The 17,784-nt window shown below is 46.2% G+C and overlaps 2 protein-coding genes across 6 annotated transcripts in view; both read left to right on the top strand.

The window, feature by feature from the left end:
- The window catches only part of LOC130380729 (dedicator of cytokinesis protein 9-like), a 78,098-nt gene extending 73,380 nt beyond the window's left edge, over positions 1-4,718 (top strand). For all 5 annotated transcript variants that reach the window (XM_056588038.1, XM_056588035.1, XM_056588037.1 and 2 more), the window contains exons 48-52: positions 162-372; positions 1,494-1,684; positions 2,308-2,408; positions 2,725-2,863; positions 3,478-4,718. In XM_056588038.1, the coding sequence (XP_056444013.1) occupies positions 162-372; positions 1,494-1,684; positions 2,308-2,408; positions 2,725-2,863; positions 3,478-3,594 (759 nt within the window). In that variant the 3' untranslated portion in view covers positions 3,595-4,718. The remainder of the gene's footprint in view (positions 1-161; positions 373-1,493; positions 1,685-2,307; positions 2,409-2,724; positions 2,864-3,477) is intronic.
- A 3,371-nt stretch (positions 4,719-8,089) lies between these two features.
- LOC130380841 (solute carrier family 15 member 1-like) overlaps positions 8,090-17,784 on the top strand; it is a 19,630-nt gene continuing 9,935 nt past the window's right edge. The window contains exons 1-11 of the mRNA XM_056588203.1: positions 8,090-8,116; positions 8,304-8,391; positions 9,604-9,745; positions 10,249-10,368; positions 10,736-10,835; positions 12,596-12,686; positions 15,048-15,131; positions 16,298-16,380; positions 16,498-16,584; positions 17,260-17,349; positions 17,671-17,715. Of these exons, the coding sequence (XP_056444178.1) occupies positions 8,385-8,391; positions 9,604-9,745; positions 10,249-10,368; positions 10,736-10,835; positions 12,596-12,686; positions 15,048-15,131; positions 16,298-16,380; positions 16,498-16,584; positions 17,260-17,349; positions 17,671-17,715 (849 nt within the window). The 5' untranslated portion in view covers positions 8,090-8,116; positions 8,304-8,384. The remainder of the gene's footprint in view (positions 8,117-8,303; positions 8,392-9,603; positions 9,746-10,248; positions 10,369-10,735; positions 10,836-12,595; positions 12,687-15,047; positions 15,132-16,297; positions 16,381-16,497; positions 16,585-17,259; positions 17,350-17,670; positions 17,716-17,784) is intronic.

The following is a 17,784-nucleotide window of genomic DNA, read 5'->3' as shown; positions in this document are numbered from 1 at the left end:
AAACCCTCCTCACCCTCCTCATACCTCCCCCAAACCGCCTCCATCCTTTCTAACCCTCCTCAAACCCTCCTCAACCTCCTCATACCTCCCCCAAACCTCCTCCATCCTTCCTAACTCTCCTCAAACCCTCCTAAACCGCCTCCAACCCCTCCGCCCCTCAGGTGAACCCCAAGGACCTGGACGCCAAGTACGCCTACATCCAGGTGACCCACGTCACGCCCTACCTGGAGGACAAGGAGCTGGAGGAGCGCAAGACGGACTTCGAGAAGAGCCACAACATCCGGCGCTTCGTGTTCGAGACGCCTTTCACGGCGGCGGGCAAGAGGCAGGGCGGTGTGGAGGAGCAGTGCAAACGACGCACCGTGCTGACCAGTAAGGCTCCGGGCAAAGGGGTGATTCGTGTCCAGGCTCAATAGACCAGCTGTCTGTCTCTACCCTCAGGTTGTCCTTGTATTTCGTCATGAATGAACGTTTGGTGTTAGTTAGTATTTGATGTTTTGTAATGTTATTGTGTTTAATCAAAGTAACCAGAACTTTTGAAATTTTTGTAACTGTTTTCAATCAATCAATCAGGGCATTTAGCAGACGCTTTTATCCAAAGCGACTTACATCGGTTAATACACACATTGACACACCAACGGCAGAGTCAACCATGCAAGGCGACAGCCAGCTCGTCAGGAGCAGTTAGGGATAAGTGTCTTGCTCAGGGACACATCAACACTCAGCTAGGAGGAGCAGGGGATCGAACTTGCAACCTTTCGGTTACAAGACAACTGCTCTACCTCCTGAGCTAAGATGTTTTCGTACCAGTAGGGAGCAGGACACACATGTTCACTTGTGGCTAGTATGACTAGTACGACTAGTATGACTAGTATCTATGAGTATGTGTGAATTTTGACCAGTATTTTTCTTCAGCTAACAAGGCATTAATACGCAAGAGGTGTGGCCCTAATTATCTTCTGTACATTAATCACCATTATCTCACACGACACCTTTTCATCTAGTCATTTTCTATTTCATCATTTCGTCATTGTCATTCTTGGCGGTGTGTGACTGACTCACGGTCAGCTGATAAGCCCTCTTTTTGGCTCATTGGTTGGACAACATTAATGGGAAACACCCGACACAACACATCCTCTCAGCCAGGAAACCACACTCCCAGAGGTCAAAGTTCAGCTGCTATCTAGCGTTTTCAATAATCACGCAGATACAGACAACCTGTTCCCCGGGGTTAATACCTGAGCATTTCCTCAAGCACTACATGTTTGTTGACTCTCTCTCTCTTCCCCCCATATCCCCCCCCTCCACTCCACTGCCCTCTCCTCTCTCTCCCCCAATCCCCCTTCCCTACTCCCTTCTCTCTCTCCCCCCTCTTCTCCCCCCTCCTCTCCTCCCCTTCATCCCCCTCCCATCCCCCTACCTCCCCTCCCCCTTCCTCTCCCCCTACTCCTCTCCTCCCCTCAACCCCCTCCCCTCCCCCCTCCTCTCCCCAGCCACCCACTGCTTCCCGTATGTGAAGAAGCGCGTGGCGGTCATGTACCAGCACCAGACGGACCTCAGCCCCATCGAGGTGGCCATCGACGAGATGAGCGCCAAGGTGGCCGAGCTAAGGCTGCTCTGTGCCGCGCCCGACGTCGACATGATCCGCCTGCAGCTCAAGCTGCAGGGCAGCGTCAGCGTGCAGGTAGGCGGGACCCCCGCCACGTTCCCCTGTCGAAAACCCCCTAACCGTGACCCCTGGGGGGGGATCTCTTGGGATTACAGTTGGGGGAGGCATGGCCTCAGGCTTGACAATGAAGCCTGAGTTGAGACTGTAACTGCCTTGATGGGGGGACCGCCACGCCCAGCTAATTTTGCTTATGTGAGAGGGTCCTGCTCGTCCCGTGCGTGTTGTGGACCCCGCATAGTCTGCGTCATTAACTCCGTGGTCGTGATGAGGTTGGACCGTTAATGTGACGGCTCCCCTTTTACTTATACTTTTACTTCAAAGGTCGTTCATTTCAACCTGTGTAAAAATACTTTACATTTACATTTAGGGTATTGACGCTGTTATAAAAAGCGACTTGCAATAAGTACAATTGTCAGAGGAAAGAGAAACAACAATATATCGCTGTTGGTACCGTTAAGATGTTCATAGAAACAAGGGCCAAGCACTACCAATTCCTAGGTTAACCAATTCCCTGTTTACAACACTCTTCCACCAAAGCCTGGAGGCCATGTTTGCCCTTTCTACATTATGATAACACTAGATCCTTTGAGACCACTGCCTTGGCTCTTCCTCTGACCTTTGACGCATAACGTCTGCAGGTCAACGCCGGGCCCCTAGCCTACGCCAGAGCCTTCCTGGACGACAGCAGTGCTAAGAAGTACCCGGACAACAAGGTCAAGCAGCTGAAGGAGGTTTTCAGGTACTCCCAACTTAGCTGAGGAGGTTGAGCGTGTTGGCTGGTAACCGCACATTTGGTAGTTCGATCCCCGGCACCTCCTAGCTGAGAGATGAAGTGTCCCTGAGCAAGGCACCTAACCCTAACCTGCTCCCGACGAGCTGGCTGTCGCGTTGCATGGTGGACGCCGCCGTCGGTGTGTGAATGTGTGCATTAATGGGTGAATGTAAGGCAATATTGTAAAGCACTTTTGATAAATGCACTATAGGGATGCAGAGAATGTCTATGGTAAATGCAAATGCATTTAGCATTTACTTACCGCTGCCTGTTTTTCATCCAGGCAGTTTGTGGACGCCTGTGGGCAGGCCCTGGGGGTGAACGAGCGGCTGATCAAGGAGGACCAGCAGGAGTACCACGACGAAATGAAGGCCAGCTATCGGGACCTGGCCAGGGAGCTGTCCGGCATCATGCATGAGCAGGTAGCCTAGAATGCTAGCATACTAGCTTGCTAGCAGGAATTAAGCGGCATAGAGCTGTCCAGCATCATGCACGAGCAGGTAGCCTAGCATGCTAGTGCGCTAGCTGGCAGGAAATAAACGGCCGAGAGCTGTCCAGCATCACGTGCAAGCAACGATCTAGAAGGAAATAAACAAAATAATACTTCCTGGTAGGATTACATTCCGATTGATAATAATAATTATAATAGTAAAAATAATTACGTTGATTAATGTTGATGTGTTTTGGAGCCACGTTAGATGAACCCTGATCAAGCTATCAGTGATTTGTTAGTGATGGAGAAACTAAACTAATGCTTGTTACTAACCACGCCTTCCTCTGCTTCCTCTGCACTCAACCTCAACAGATTGGATGGTAAAACTGCTTCTTCTGCTTATCTGTGTGACGTCTGTATTAAAAAGTGATTTAAGATAGTCAGACTTATAGCAGTTAGTTGTGCTTAGCAAAGTCATTGTAATGCATATGAAACCTGTTTTGGATGCGTGTTGTATGTACTTTCCCTCTGTGTAAACGTTTGTAACCTTTACGGTCCTTGATTTGTGATATTGTTTTGAACGGATTGTGTGTTATTTTTCAGATAAACCCAACGGACGACGGCAACAGAAACACTCTCTCCGACTCTCTAGGGATCTTCAACGCGATCAGCGGCACCCCGACCAGCGCTAACACACACGGCTCAAACTCCGTCCTCTGACCTCCCGACCTTTCCTCCAACACTCACGATTGACCACTACTTCTTAAACCCCGCCCCTCCCAGAGCGTAACCCGGACAAAATACGTTGTCCGATTCTTCCTCCGATTTACAGAATTTAAAAATGGTTGATGACTTGTTGGAAAGCTAATAGGAACGAGGTTACTCCGGAAAAATGTGCACAAATTATTAGGTGGAGAAATACCATAAACAAAGTAGACGAATACATTGTTATCATTTGTCTTTTATTTGTTTTATTAGTTTTACCCTATTGGATTCCAGATTCACAGGGAATGCATATAAACTACAGGGTCAACCAATGAGGAAAGGTTATTTTAAGACAAAAGTTCGTTTTATTACCTGACATTTTTGAACGAACATCATTTTGTGAAATATTGTTGACATCCAAAACACAAAGACACTCCTCATCCCCGTACATGTGGCTAAACATAAGCAGCAAAGACAGCAGTTATCTGCTGTTTTCTGGTCCAGTGCTAGCGGTACAAAAGGTGTGCTAGCAGGCTATTAATGGATTTACTGTTTTGGTCATACGCTTAAGACTCCTTAAAAATAGATTATTGTGTACAGTAGTGTATATATGTAATATATATACAGCATTACAACTATAGATATTGTCAGAGGTTTACATGTTCGATGTTATCGCTACTAAATCGAACATTGACTACATTCCTCTGTTTATAAACTGTATTTTTTAATCTTTCGTTTTTGTGTCCCAGAAGATTGCATAATGTTTGTTTTTAGGCTCCAATGCAGAAAGACCAATGTATTTTTTTTAAGTAGTTTTTTTATCGGAGCTACTTCAGTCCATGGGAATAGCATCTTGAATAGCACGAATATATCTTCAGAAACAATGTGTGCAATATTTTCTACTAATACCGAGACCTATTGCACAGAAGACCTCTCTTGCCAAAGAAATTAGAAAATAAGAAAACATTTTGTGCAATGACAGGTTTGATGATTATTTCCCATCTTCTCTGTCTCCCTGGCTTTTTATTCGATTTGAAATAATAACTTTTTTATATCTATTAACTTCTCTTGTAAATATGTCCTCAAACTTTTTTAATAAAGACTATAAAAATACAAATGCACTACATTGTTAAATTGATTTGGTTCTGCATGAAACGCACATCAAACCCTACTTTTTAGCCTATCAGAGAACAATCATTGAAGACATTTGGAGGTTTCGAAGTAAAAGTTCCCAGCTAATCTCAGCTTGCTGCATTGGTGCAATTAAAACATGTCATGAGCTATTTCATCTCTGTCTATCTAAGCTGATAACACAATCACCTCACATCGTTTAGTGTTACGTTGCTGCATACTTCTGAACCATAAATACATTTAAATCCCATTAAAATGATCAACAATGAGGAAGCAACAAATCTATCTAAACAAGACCGCGCAACATCGTCAAGCTTTTATATTATTTTGAACCTCTCCACTCAATTCCCCTTTAACATATCTCTTCTTGTTAAATGTCTTATCTCATGAGCCAGGTCCGGTTTGAACTCATTTGATATAGTAACCTGGGAGTTGTGTTGTTGTCGTGTTGCCTGTTGCTCTGTGTTCCTGTGTTCTGCTCCAGGGTTACTCCGCTTTGTTTATTTTTGTTACATTGTCTTCATTTGGCACACACACACACACACACACACACACACACACACACACACACACACACACACACACACACACACACACACACACACACACACACACACACACACACACACACACACACACACACACTGTACATATACTTAATCAAGATGAAAACACATGAGGCTAGGCATGATGGCCTGGAGTAGATAAATCCTTTACAACTTTTCCAATATCTAACTCATATTTTAAAAGCCACAGCGATTACCATTATAATTTATTATCTGAACTAGCACCAAGTACAATGTGCTTAAACAATAGTATTATAATGTGTCTAGGACTATATATTATAGACTATAGAGTGTGTTGAATCTACAATACATTCTACATTGTGTGTGTGTTTGTGTGTGTATGTTTGTTTGCGTTTGTGTCTGAATGAGTGTGTGTGTGTGTGTGTGTGTGTGTGTGTGTGTGTGTGTGTGTGTGTGTGTGTGTGTGTGTGTGTGTGTTTGTGTGTGAGTGTGTGTGTGTGTGTGTTTGTGTGTGTGTCTGTGTGTGTGTATGTGTATGTGTGAGAGAGCAAATGTGGGCCGACAATGAAACCAAATTAAACATAAGTTTACTCAATAGTGCCACTTTAAAGACATTAAAGAGGTTTCTGCTGCTATGGCAAGCCATTTTCCCTAGCTCCTTTAGCTGGGTTGGCTGCTCAGCTTATCAGTCTAAACTGCCGCCTCGCATTATGTTCATACATCATAAAACCATAGATGACGCACACGCGCACACACGCACTGCTGGTCTTTTATATGTAAATTCTGCTCTCTGTTCCTTTTCAAAGAAATGCTCTGTGACCCTGCCATACCAACTAGCTGTCTTTTCCAGTGACTTGACCAGGGTCCTCTCAATGGCCAGTAGAGCTAGGCTGCTTAAACGGCCTTGGCCCGTTGTGTTACGGGTGTAGGACATGAGGCGCTATAAACAGGAGAAGCTCCTTTCTACACATGCAGAAGTAGCTCCAATTGTTGCCACTAATGAGAACCGTTTGTAAAGATGAGGCATTGCACTGTCCAACTCCATGTCTTTAAGGAACATCAAGGAATCACACAGCTTTCCCCTGTCACCCTGCAAGTCCTGATCTGAATACAGTACTTGAATTTAAGACCTCAGGGTCCCTGAATTAAAGTGATGGCCAACTACCAAAACAATATTAAACTTGAACAAGGAAACGTGAGAATTTTGGAATTGTGTGCATAAGTGTATGAAATGTAAGATGAAAATTATCTGGCAAATTTGCCAAGAACGAAATAGGTTGCAATTGTCTTTCAAATCGCTTGCAAAATTAGCTTCCCTTGCAGTCTGAGAAAGAGTCGTAAATTAGCTTTGGCTAGAAACCCTATGATGCAAACATCGGATGAATGTCTCAAGCTTGCTTATGATTTTGTATCGGCCCCTATACAAATAAACCTTAACAAAATGTTTGTATTGGGTTTAAAAATAATGTAATTTTCATAAATAAATAAAAATCTATAAATAATCTTTCTGATTTATGATGACCCTTGCAACGTCCGCACACACACACACACACACACACACACACACACACACACACACACACACACACACACACACACACACACACACACACACACACACACACACACACAGTCAAACCTCTATACAAACATACACACACACACACACACACACACACACACACACACACACACACACACACACACACACACACACACACACACACACACACACACACACACACACACACACACACAGTCAAACCTCTATACAAACACACACACACACACACACACACACACACACACACACACACACACACACACACATACACACACAGTCAAACCTATCTACAAAGACACACACAGACACACACCTAGGGACAAATGAACCTCAGAACAAACACAATCTGACCACTCTGAACAACCTGCGACACACACACACACACACACACACGCACACACACACACACACACACACACGCACGCACGCACGCACGCACGCACGCACGCACGCACGCACGCACGCACGCACGCACGCACGCACGCACGCACACACACACACACACACACACACACACACACACACACACACACACACACACACACACACACACACACACACACACACACACACACACAGTACAGAGTGTAAAGTTTATGACACATAAAGAACGCTCAGTAATAACCCATGGGCCTGTTTTCTGCTCACGGTGGATGATATATGCAAAACCTCCCACGCACACACACTCCCCCTAGTGCATTATGGGAGTCTTAACAATCAATCTCTTATCCGCTGAAGGTTACAAAAAGGTCTCAGTAGGTGGACCATATCTACGGCTGTGGTTCTTATTGTCTGTCTCTTCCACCCTGAGGACTGTGTTCAACAGGTGACTCCCACAGCCCCACTGCAGCCATGGAAGGTACGTCTCTGCCTGGACGAAGGAGAATCACTCGCTTTGGGGACAGTTACTTTTGGAATGGCCCCGTTTTTATGCTTCTATTCATTCATCGTGAAAATGATTTTAAAATGCCTGTTTCGCATCCATTTTTGGAGCTGACATCAAACGCTGACTCAGTGTTTGATGACTGAGTAACAGACTGAAAGTTGTCATCTCAGCCTGCAAGCGTAATATTGTGATTTTGTTTTAAAGCATTATGCATTAGTGCTTTATGTTGCCTAGTAGCAAATAGGTAGATAGATAGATCAATACTTTATTGATCCCCAGGGAAAATTCAAAGTGACTATCAAGTTAGCACTATGGTTGTTTGACAGTAAACAAATGAAAAAAAAAAAACTGAAAATAGTTACTCAAAGTAAATAAATGTTTGTTGTTTTTTCTGCTACAGACAGAGAGAATGGGAAGAAGCCCAAGAAGGTGAGCAGTTCCTTTTCTTTTATAAACGCTCACTTGAACTAGTTGTTGTAAATGCACTTGTAGACACTATGTCAATACGCAGCCACTATTGTGACCTGCATTGTCATCTTAGCTATTTAATGGCCAATTAATTAAAACTTTAAAAAACTTGTTTTTCATGCCCTCCCTCTCTCCTCCCGTTGCCAAGTCTGTGACTGTGTGTGGATACCCGCTGAGTATCTTCTTCATCGTGGTCAACGAGTTCTGCGAGCGCTTCTCCTACTATGGCATGAAAGGTGAGTCTTAACATTCACATTAACAGCAACATGCTCGGTGAGTTTTAGCATTAACATTAACATGCACGGTGAGTTTTAACATTAACAATAACATCAACATCAACATGCAATATCAGTTTCTAACATTAGGCATACTGCTCTTTCTGAGGATGGAAGGTACTGCTTGTGTTGCACAAATTTAAACAAAGAGAAAAAGGGAATTCTGAGTATCATTTACATTTTATATTCAGGGCATTTAGCAGACACATTTATCCAAAGCCACTTACAATAAGTACATTTGTCAAAAAGAAAGAGAAACAACAATATATCCCTGTCAATACAGTGAGGCTGTTCATAGAGACAGGTGGCAAGCACTTTTTTTCCACAATCGCTAGGTTAACCCACGTATGCCGCAAACTAATAAGCTAGGATAAGATGCTTTACTATTTTTAAGTGCCACTATCTCCTCTTTTTCAGTCATGAACTGCTCGTTAATGATTAATTGCTCAGTAAAAGAGAGGGTGAAGGCTATCCCATATCTGTTTTTATAATTACTCTAGTCATTTACAGTCGGAGATAAGCATTTTCTTAGTCAGTGTATGTTTGAATTAATGACTGAAGGTAGCACTTTGTAAATGACTGTGGTGGTGTTTTTCTGAAACCATGCTGAATGTTTGTACTGTGATAAATGTGCTGTTAATATTATCAGATTCATCATGAACTTGTAGTCTATTAAGAGTTACTAACATATCTTAAGATTAGCTGATATACTAAATGATCAGGTTAATGAAAAGGTTACTCCTTTTCTCCTGCATTCTGACTCTCCCTTCCTCCTTCTCTCTCTTCCACTCCCCTCCCCCCCTCCCTTTTTCTATGCTTCTCTGTGTGTCTGTCTTTCTCTCTCCCTATCTCCATCCCTCTCCCCCCTCTATCAATCCCTCACCCCCCCCCTCTCTCTCTCTCTCCCATTATCTGTTCTTCTCTGTGTCTGTCTCACTCTCCCCCCTCTCCCTCTCTCCCCCTCCATCCTCTATCCCTCTCTCTCCCCCCTCTATCTCTCACCCCCCCCTCTCTCTCTCTTTCTCTCTCTCTCTCTCTCTCCCTTTCTCTGTTCTTCTCTGTGTCTGTCTCACTCTCCCCCCCTCCCCCCTCTCCCTCTCTCCCCCTCCATCCTCTATCCCTCCCCCCCCCCCCCCCCCCTCTATCTCTCACCCCCCCACTCTCTCTCTTCAGCGGTGCTGGTGCTGTACTTCCGGTACTTCCTCCGCTGGGACGATGACCTGGCCATCACCATCTACCACACCTTCGTGGCCCTCTGCTACCTCACGCCCATCCTGGGGGCCATCGTGGCCGACTCCTGGCTCGGAAAGTTCAAGTGAGCGCTTTTATTGTGGCGGAGTCGGGAGATTTCCATTAATAACTAATTATGTCACATATCATCAGTATATAGGAGTGTTAAGAGGGGAGCCCAATTGTTTTTCCTTGAAGTAAATGTGTTTAATGTGATCATCTATCATCTGGTCAGTCTCATTTGGGAAACATCGATGATGGCAGTAAGTGAATGTGAAGTTGACGTGAAACCACGTTGAAAGCTGTGGGAAACCATTCTAAGAGTTCGCTGCCTCTGCCGGTCTGTCAGTTCGATCTCACAAGATGGTCGCCCGGCTTGAAGTAACTTCACACTCCGTTTATCGTTAAGTGCCGATAAAGCATGTCTGAACTTCCGCTGGAAAAAAAGTTACTAAAAGGACTCTCTGGGAGGGATTCCTTCCTGATAAGGAATCTCTCGTCAACAGAACAGGAATCTTTGGACTACCTTCTCCCTACTTTGGTAATCCTTATTTACGTTAAACGCTGCATTTTCGTTGTCCTTTCCAGGACCATCGTCTACCTGTCCATCGTTTACACTCTTGGCCAGGTCGTCATGGCAATCAGCGCCATCCATGACATCACAGATTCTAACAAAGACGGGACCCCCGACAACATGACGTTCCACGTGTGAGTTGTGCAACTCACACACAAGCACACATTCGTACACACACACACACACACATACACACACACACGTATTCATACGCTCACACGTGCACCCACACACACACACACACACACACACACACACACACACACACACACACACACACACACACACACACACACACACACACACACACACACACACACACATACACTCACTCTCACAAACAAACAGCGAAGATGCATACACTTAACTACTACACACTAAACAAACTAAGGCCCCGCATATACAACTAACGCAACCATATGTGCACATACACGCCCCTACCACACACACGTGCGCATCCACACCCTCCTGTAACCGGTGCTCTCCCGGGTGGTCCTGCAGGGCTCTGTCCATGGTGGGCCTCATCCTGATCGCCCTGGGCACCGGCGGCATCAAACCCTGCGTCGCCGCCTTCGGTGGAGACCAGTTCAATGAGCACCAGGTAAGACAGACACACACACACACACACACACACACACACACACACACACAGACAGAGACAGACACACACGCACACACATACACACGCACACACACACACACACACACACACACACACACACACACACACACACACACACACACACACACACACACACACACACAGACAGAGACAGACACACACGCACACACATACACACGCACACACACACACACACACACACACACACACAATCACACACACACACACACACACACACACACACACACACACACACACACACACACACACACACAGAGACAGACACACACGCACACACATACACACGCACACACACACACACGCACACATAAACACACACACACACACACACACACACACACACACACACACACACACACACACATACAGACACACACACGCACACACACACACACACACGCACATACAGACAGACAGACGCACACACAGACAGACACGCACACACACACACGCACACACACACACGCACATACAGACAGACACACACGCACACACACGCACACACACACAAACACACAAGCACATACAGACACACACACACACATACAGACACACACACACACACACACACACACACACACACACACACACACACACACACACACACACACACACACACACACACACACACACACACACACACACACACACACACACACACACACACACACGCACATACAGACCGATACAAATGCGCACACACACACATGCACACAACCACGCACACACGCACAGATATAGACAAGATTGTTTTCCAAGTCAGCATGTCCTGTTGGCACTCCCATTCTGGACAGGTAGCTGATTGACTAATCAGTGCCTCTTCAGCGCGTCAACCACTGCTTTAGTGTCTTTATTATACCGTTCAAGGACAGAACCTTTGCTTCGCAGATCGCTATCAGATCATTCAGCAGGTTGTTATTAGCTTCCTGAGCACATTGCAAGTCATAAGAGCAGGGTGGAGATGTTGTGATCTGATAGGGTTGAGTCATAAGAGCAGAGCCCTCCACTAGGGGGGTTTAGTCATTAGAGCAGAGCCCTCCACTAGGGGGGTTTAGTCATTAGAGCAGAGCCCTCCACTAGGGGGGTTGAGTCATAAGAGCAGAGCCCTCCACTAGGGGGGTTTAGTCATTAGAGCAGAGCCCTCCACTAGGGGGGTTTAGTCATTAGAGCAGAGCCCTCCACTAGGGGGGTTTAGTCATAAGAGCAGAGCCCTCCATTAGGGGGGTTTAGTCATTAGAGCAGAGCCCTCCACTAGGGGGGTTGAGTCATTAGAGCAGAGCCCTCCACTAGGGGGGTTTAGTCGTTAGAGCAGAGCCCTCCACTAGGGGGGTTTAGTCATTAGAGCAGAGCCCTCCACTAGGGGGGTTCAGACCAGAGCCCTTCACTAGGGGGGTTCAGTCAGAAGACCAGAGCCCTCCACTAGCGGGTTTAGTCATAAGAGCAGAACCCTCACTAGGGGGGTTTAGTCATTAGACCAGAGCCCTCCAATAGGGCGGTTTAGTCATTAGACCAGAGCCTTCCACAAGGGGGATTTAGTCATAAGACCAGAGCCCTCCACTAGGGGGGTTTAGTCATAAGAGCAGAACCCTCGCCAGGGGGGTTTAGTCAGGAGACCAGAGCCCTCCACTAGGAGGGTTTAGTCATAAGAGCAGAGCCCTCCACTAGAAGGGTTTAGTGATAAGAGCAGACCCTTCAAAATGGTTTTGTCTGTTCAACAGGAGAAACAGAGGAGCACCTTCTTCTCCATCTTCTACCTGTCCATCAACGCAGGCAGCCTGCTGTCCACCATCATCACTCCCATCCTCCGAGGTAGGACCCAGGATCTAGAGCACCATCTAGACCTAGTGAAGGACCTAGACCAGAACCTAATCCACGACCTAGGCCAGGTCCTACAACGGGATCAAGACCCCCGCATAGACCTACACCTTGACCAGAACCTAGACTATGACCTACATCAGGATCAAGACCACCGTCTGGACCAACACCTATTCCAGGACCTAGTCGAGGATCTAGCATAGACCGAGACATAGGATAGGATATAGACTACGAGATAGGCTAGGATATATACTAGGACATAGACTAGGATATAGACTAGGACATAGGCTAGGATATATACTAGGACATAGACTAGGATATAGACTAGGACATAGAGCAGGATCTAGACTAGGATCTAGGTCAGGGTAACAAAACCTTAATAATTTAATATGGATGTAGTTTTTGCTCTGTAGTTGGATCCATAGTTATTTAACAGTTAAAGGTCACATGGCATGAAAATCTCACTTTATGAGGTTTTCTAACATTAATATGAGTTCCCCTAGCCTGCCTATCGTCCCCCAGTAGCTAAAACTTGCGTTTGGTGTAAAACGAGCACTAGGTATCCTGCTCGCCTATTAAAAAATGGAAGCTCAGGCGCGCTGATTTGGAAATTACATCCCCTTTCTCTGCCTTGCCCGCCCAGAGAATATGGCCCGCCAATGAGACAATGAGCTACGACCCTGGGAGCGCCACATGTGTGTGTGTGTGTGTGTGTGCGATTACACACACTGTGACTGTGTTGTACACTTCTTTGTTATTTGTATAATCGTTCTGCTGTTGGTGTTATGGCTCATAACACGTCGGTTCTTTGACGTCTCTGGTATTCCCTAGTAGTGGGACTCGTAGTGGGGGTTATCTCAGCCACAGTTGAGAAGGAATTGGGGGAAAGGAACTTTGGCTTTGACTCCCTGTACATGAACCGCGACATGGAAGAGAAAGGGATTGTTGCCCGCGATTGTCTCCTACTTGAGCCCCGCTTCGGCGCTTCCCGCTGCCCACCGCCTCGGCGCTTCCCGCTGCCCGCTGCAGGAGGCAGTGGTCCCTCGGCAGCGAGGCTCCGGCGGGAGACAATCCGTTAACAATCGCGGGCAACAATCCCTTTTCTCCTCCATGTCGTGGTTCAGTCTACGTCAGATTGATGTGGACGTGGAAGAACCAGAGACGTCGGAGAACCCGACGCAGTCGTTTCATAATTCATAATATCGTCTGGAGGCGCACACAGCTTTTGGCCGTGGATATATATTATATGATATAGATATCTATGTATAACTTGATATTATTTAGATATAGAGCTCCAGGACTCACGCTAGAATATTTACAGAACACGGCCAAAGGCTGTGTGCGCCTCACCATTGCGATACATCCACTGTAAACTACTGATGGGTCGTTTGCGACCGAATCAGTTCGAATGAACAAATCTCTAACAAGAACGAACCGAACTGATACTTATCTCTCGTTTGTCTCATTCGTCTTGTTCGTTCTCAAACTCGACTCCTCCAAGACACACTAGTCGCTGACTCACTGACTCGCTGTTCGTTCACTGACTGTGAGTGGTGAAGAGGGAAGAGGCTTAGTGAGCGAGCGTACGATAATACGATTCAATATCAGTGAAATGGTAAATGCATGCCGTTTGTACTTTCTGTGTCATGCCAGATTCATCAAATATTTGAATGTCTTGTCAATCTGGCTCGTTCTTTCATGGTTCGTTCTCCACCCGGGACCCCCACTATCATTGCTAAATCAAGTCTATTATCTTGCATATATGTTAAACATCCAATAATCAACTACACCCCCCATCCCGCTGTGTTTGGTTAAAGTTGTAATGTTGTGTTGATTGATGACTGACTTCCAAGATCGTTTGAGAATGAGAACGAGGGAGGAGTCTGACTGACTGAGAACCGTGCCTTCCTTGATTCGATTCACCGGAAACTCGACTGAACGAACAAAAGAACGATTCTGAACAACTCTCCTTGGCACACTTACCCACGAGAACTGAATCAAGGAAAATAATCATTAAATCCATCACTGTAAACAGAGCGCATGGTACCGTAGCCGCAAGCTGCTCAGGCCACACCCCCACCCTCCTCCTTGACCCGCCTCTCTCCTCCTCATTTGCATTAAAGCTACAGACACCGAAACAGTGTGGAGCTCAATGTGCGACTGGCTCGTAGGGGCTGTAACTCTGCACCACGGCTGAATTTCGGGAACGTCTTCAAATACTGTGTTATGGTGCCACTAATATCTATATCAGAGCATCCATAAAGTAGCATGCCATGGGACCTGTAAACGTGGAACACTAAAATGTAGCAATGGAAAAAGCTTTTAATGTTTTGTGTGTGTTTTACATTCCTCCAGCCCAGGAGTGTGGCATCTACACCCAGCAGAAGTGTTACCCCCTGGCCTTCGGTGTGCCCGCTGCTCTCATGGTCGTGGCCCTGAGTAAGACCACCTTCCACTCCTCCTCAGCCTCCTCCTCCTCCCCCTCTTTCTCCTCATCCCACTCCTCCGACTTCTCCTCCGTTTATTTTTCTCCTCCTGCTCTTCCTCCCTCTACAACTCCTCCTCCTGCTCCTCCTTCTTGCTCTATTCCTGCTCTCCCTCCTTCCACTCCTCCACCTCCTGGTCCTCCTTCTCTTTCTCCTCCTCCTCCTCCTCCTTCTCTTTCTCCTCCTCCTCCTTCTCTTTTTCATCCTCCTCCTCCTTCTCTTTCTCCTCCTCCTCCTCCTTCTCTTTCTCCTCCTTCTCTTTCTCCTCCTCCTCCTTCTCTTTCTCCTCCTTCTCTTTCTCCTCCTCCTCCTTCTCTTTCTCCTCCTCCTCCTCCTTCTCTTTCTCCTCCTTCTCTTTCTCCTCCTCCGCCTGCTCCTTATTTTCCTCCTCCTGGTCCTCCTTCTCTTTCTCCTCCTTCTCTTTCTCCTCCTCCGCCTGCTCCTTATTTTCCTCCTCCTGGTCCTCCTTCTCTTTCTCCTCCTTCTTTTCCTGCTCCTGGTCCTCCTTCTCTTTCTCCTCCTTCTTTTCCTCCTCCTGCCTCTCCTTCTTGTTCTCCTGCTCTGCGTCCTTCTACTCGCTGGTTGTTTCTGTCGGATAACAGTGGGCAAGTGGTGTTCGAATCCCAGCTGAAAGGTTATGGGTTCGATCCCCCTTATTGCTCACAGGACCACCAGTAGTCGTCCTTGAGCATGAAGCTTGACCTGCGCTTCTGAGTTTCTGCAAAAAGAAGACGTTGATTCAGACATAGACGACACTCAGACCCGGCTGGTGGCATTAACACTCTATGAACTTTGTATGGAGTTAAGCTGCCTGGTGAGTAGCCATGGTAACGCTGCCGTCTGTGGCAATACATCTCTGTGCTGGTGTAGTGTATCGGGGCCTCAAACAAAATCTCGCTTTGGCCCATCAAAGTAACGAGGGCCAGCCCTGCCCATTTATCTCTCCTCCTCCTCCTCTTTCTTGTTCTCCTCCTCCTCCTCCATTTATTTATCCTCTTCCTCCTCATGTGGGAAAGCTATCTCCAGGTGAATAAAGGTTGAATGGAATGGTGATGGTTCCAATGTGTGTGTGTGTGTGTGTGTGTGTGTGTGTGTGTGTGAGTGTGTGTGTGTCTACAGTTGTGTTCATTGTGGGCAGCAGCATGTACACCAAGGTCGCCCCGAAGGGAAACATCATGCTCGAGGTCTGCAAGTGTATCTGGGTAAGTTGTGGACCAAAGCCACGATTAAAACACACAGAGAGAGGTGGCATTCAGTCCAGCATTTCTAAGACTGGGTCGAGGAGTGATGTTCTGCTGTCTGTCTTCTGTTTGGTCAAGTATGCAGTCAAAAACCGCTTCAGGAACCGTAGCTCGTCCATCCCCAAGCGAGAGCACTGGATGGACTGGGCCGATGAGAAGTATGAGGTGAGAGCACAGCATACATACCTACCCGTACATACCTACCTGTACATACCCCTGTGAATCCCCCCCTCTGTATACATACCTGTACATGCACCTGTTCATACACCTGTACACAACTACCTGTATATACAGACCTCTTCAAACACACCTGAACATACACCTGTCCATACAGACCTCTTCAAACACACCTGAACATACACCTGTCCATACAGCCCTCTTCAAACACACCTGAACATACACCTGTCCATACAGCCCTCTTCAAACACACCTGAACATACACCTGTCCATACAGCCCTCTTCAAACACACCTGAACATAAACCTGTCCATACAGCCCTCTTAGAATACCTGAACATAAACCTGTCCATACAGCCCTCTTCAAACACAACTGAACATACACCTGTCCATACAGACCTCTTCAAACACACCTGAACATACACCTGTCCATACAGACCTCTTCAAACACACCTGAACATACACCTGTCCATACAGACCTCTTCAAACACAACTGAACATACACCTGTCCATACAGACCCCTTCAAACACACCTGAACATATACCTGTCCCTACCTACCTGTACACACACCATGTACATACCACCTGTGAATACACCTGTTTGATTCACCTGTGTACACCTGTCCCTACACCTGTGACCCTGTTCCCCTCGCTCCGTCTTCTAGAAACTCCTGATCGCCCAGATAAAGATGGTGCTGAAAGTTCTGTTCCTCTACATCCCTCTGCCCATGTTCTGGACTCTCTTCGACCAGCAGGTACGCAACTGGAGGCCACCTTGGATTACCATATTATTAAAGAAAACCTTCATTGTATACTGTTATTAATTTCTGACTTTGTTTTATGTCTCTATTAATTACCTTTGTCTGTCTTATGTTAATTGTGTGCTGCTACAATGGCCAGGGCTCATTTGTTAAATAGATATCTATCTCAATGGGATTTTACTCCCAGGTCAAATAAAGTGTAAAACAATAAATACTCTTTATTTTAGAAAAAAATCGGCTCATGTTGAACAAAACTTTGTAAATGAGTTGTTTATATTCCACAAGTTGAAAGTCAAGTATACTGTGTCTCTACAGGGCTCCAGATGGACACTGCAGGCCACCACCATGGATGGAGACTTTGTAAGTCTATTCAAGCTTTTTTTAATGTCTGTTAATCCACTCAGATCCACTTATATATCCCCCACAACA

This window comes from Gadus chalcogrammus, chromosome 4, assembly GCF_026213295.1.
Source record: "Gadus chalcogrammus isolate NIFS_2021 chromosome 4, NIFS_Gcha_1.0, whole genome shotgun sequence".
Classification (NCBI taxonomy): Eukaryota; Metazoa; Chordata; class Actinopteri; order Gadiformes; family Gadidae; genus Gadus; species Gadus chalcogrammus.
Note: the sequence above shows the minus strand (reverse complement) of the source record. Positions and strands in the feature narration are given on the sequence as shown.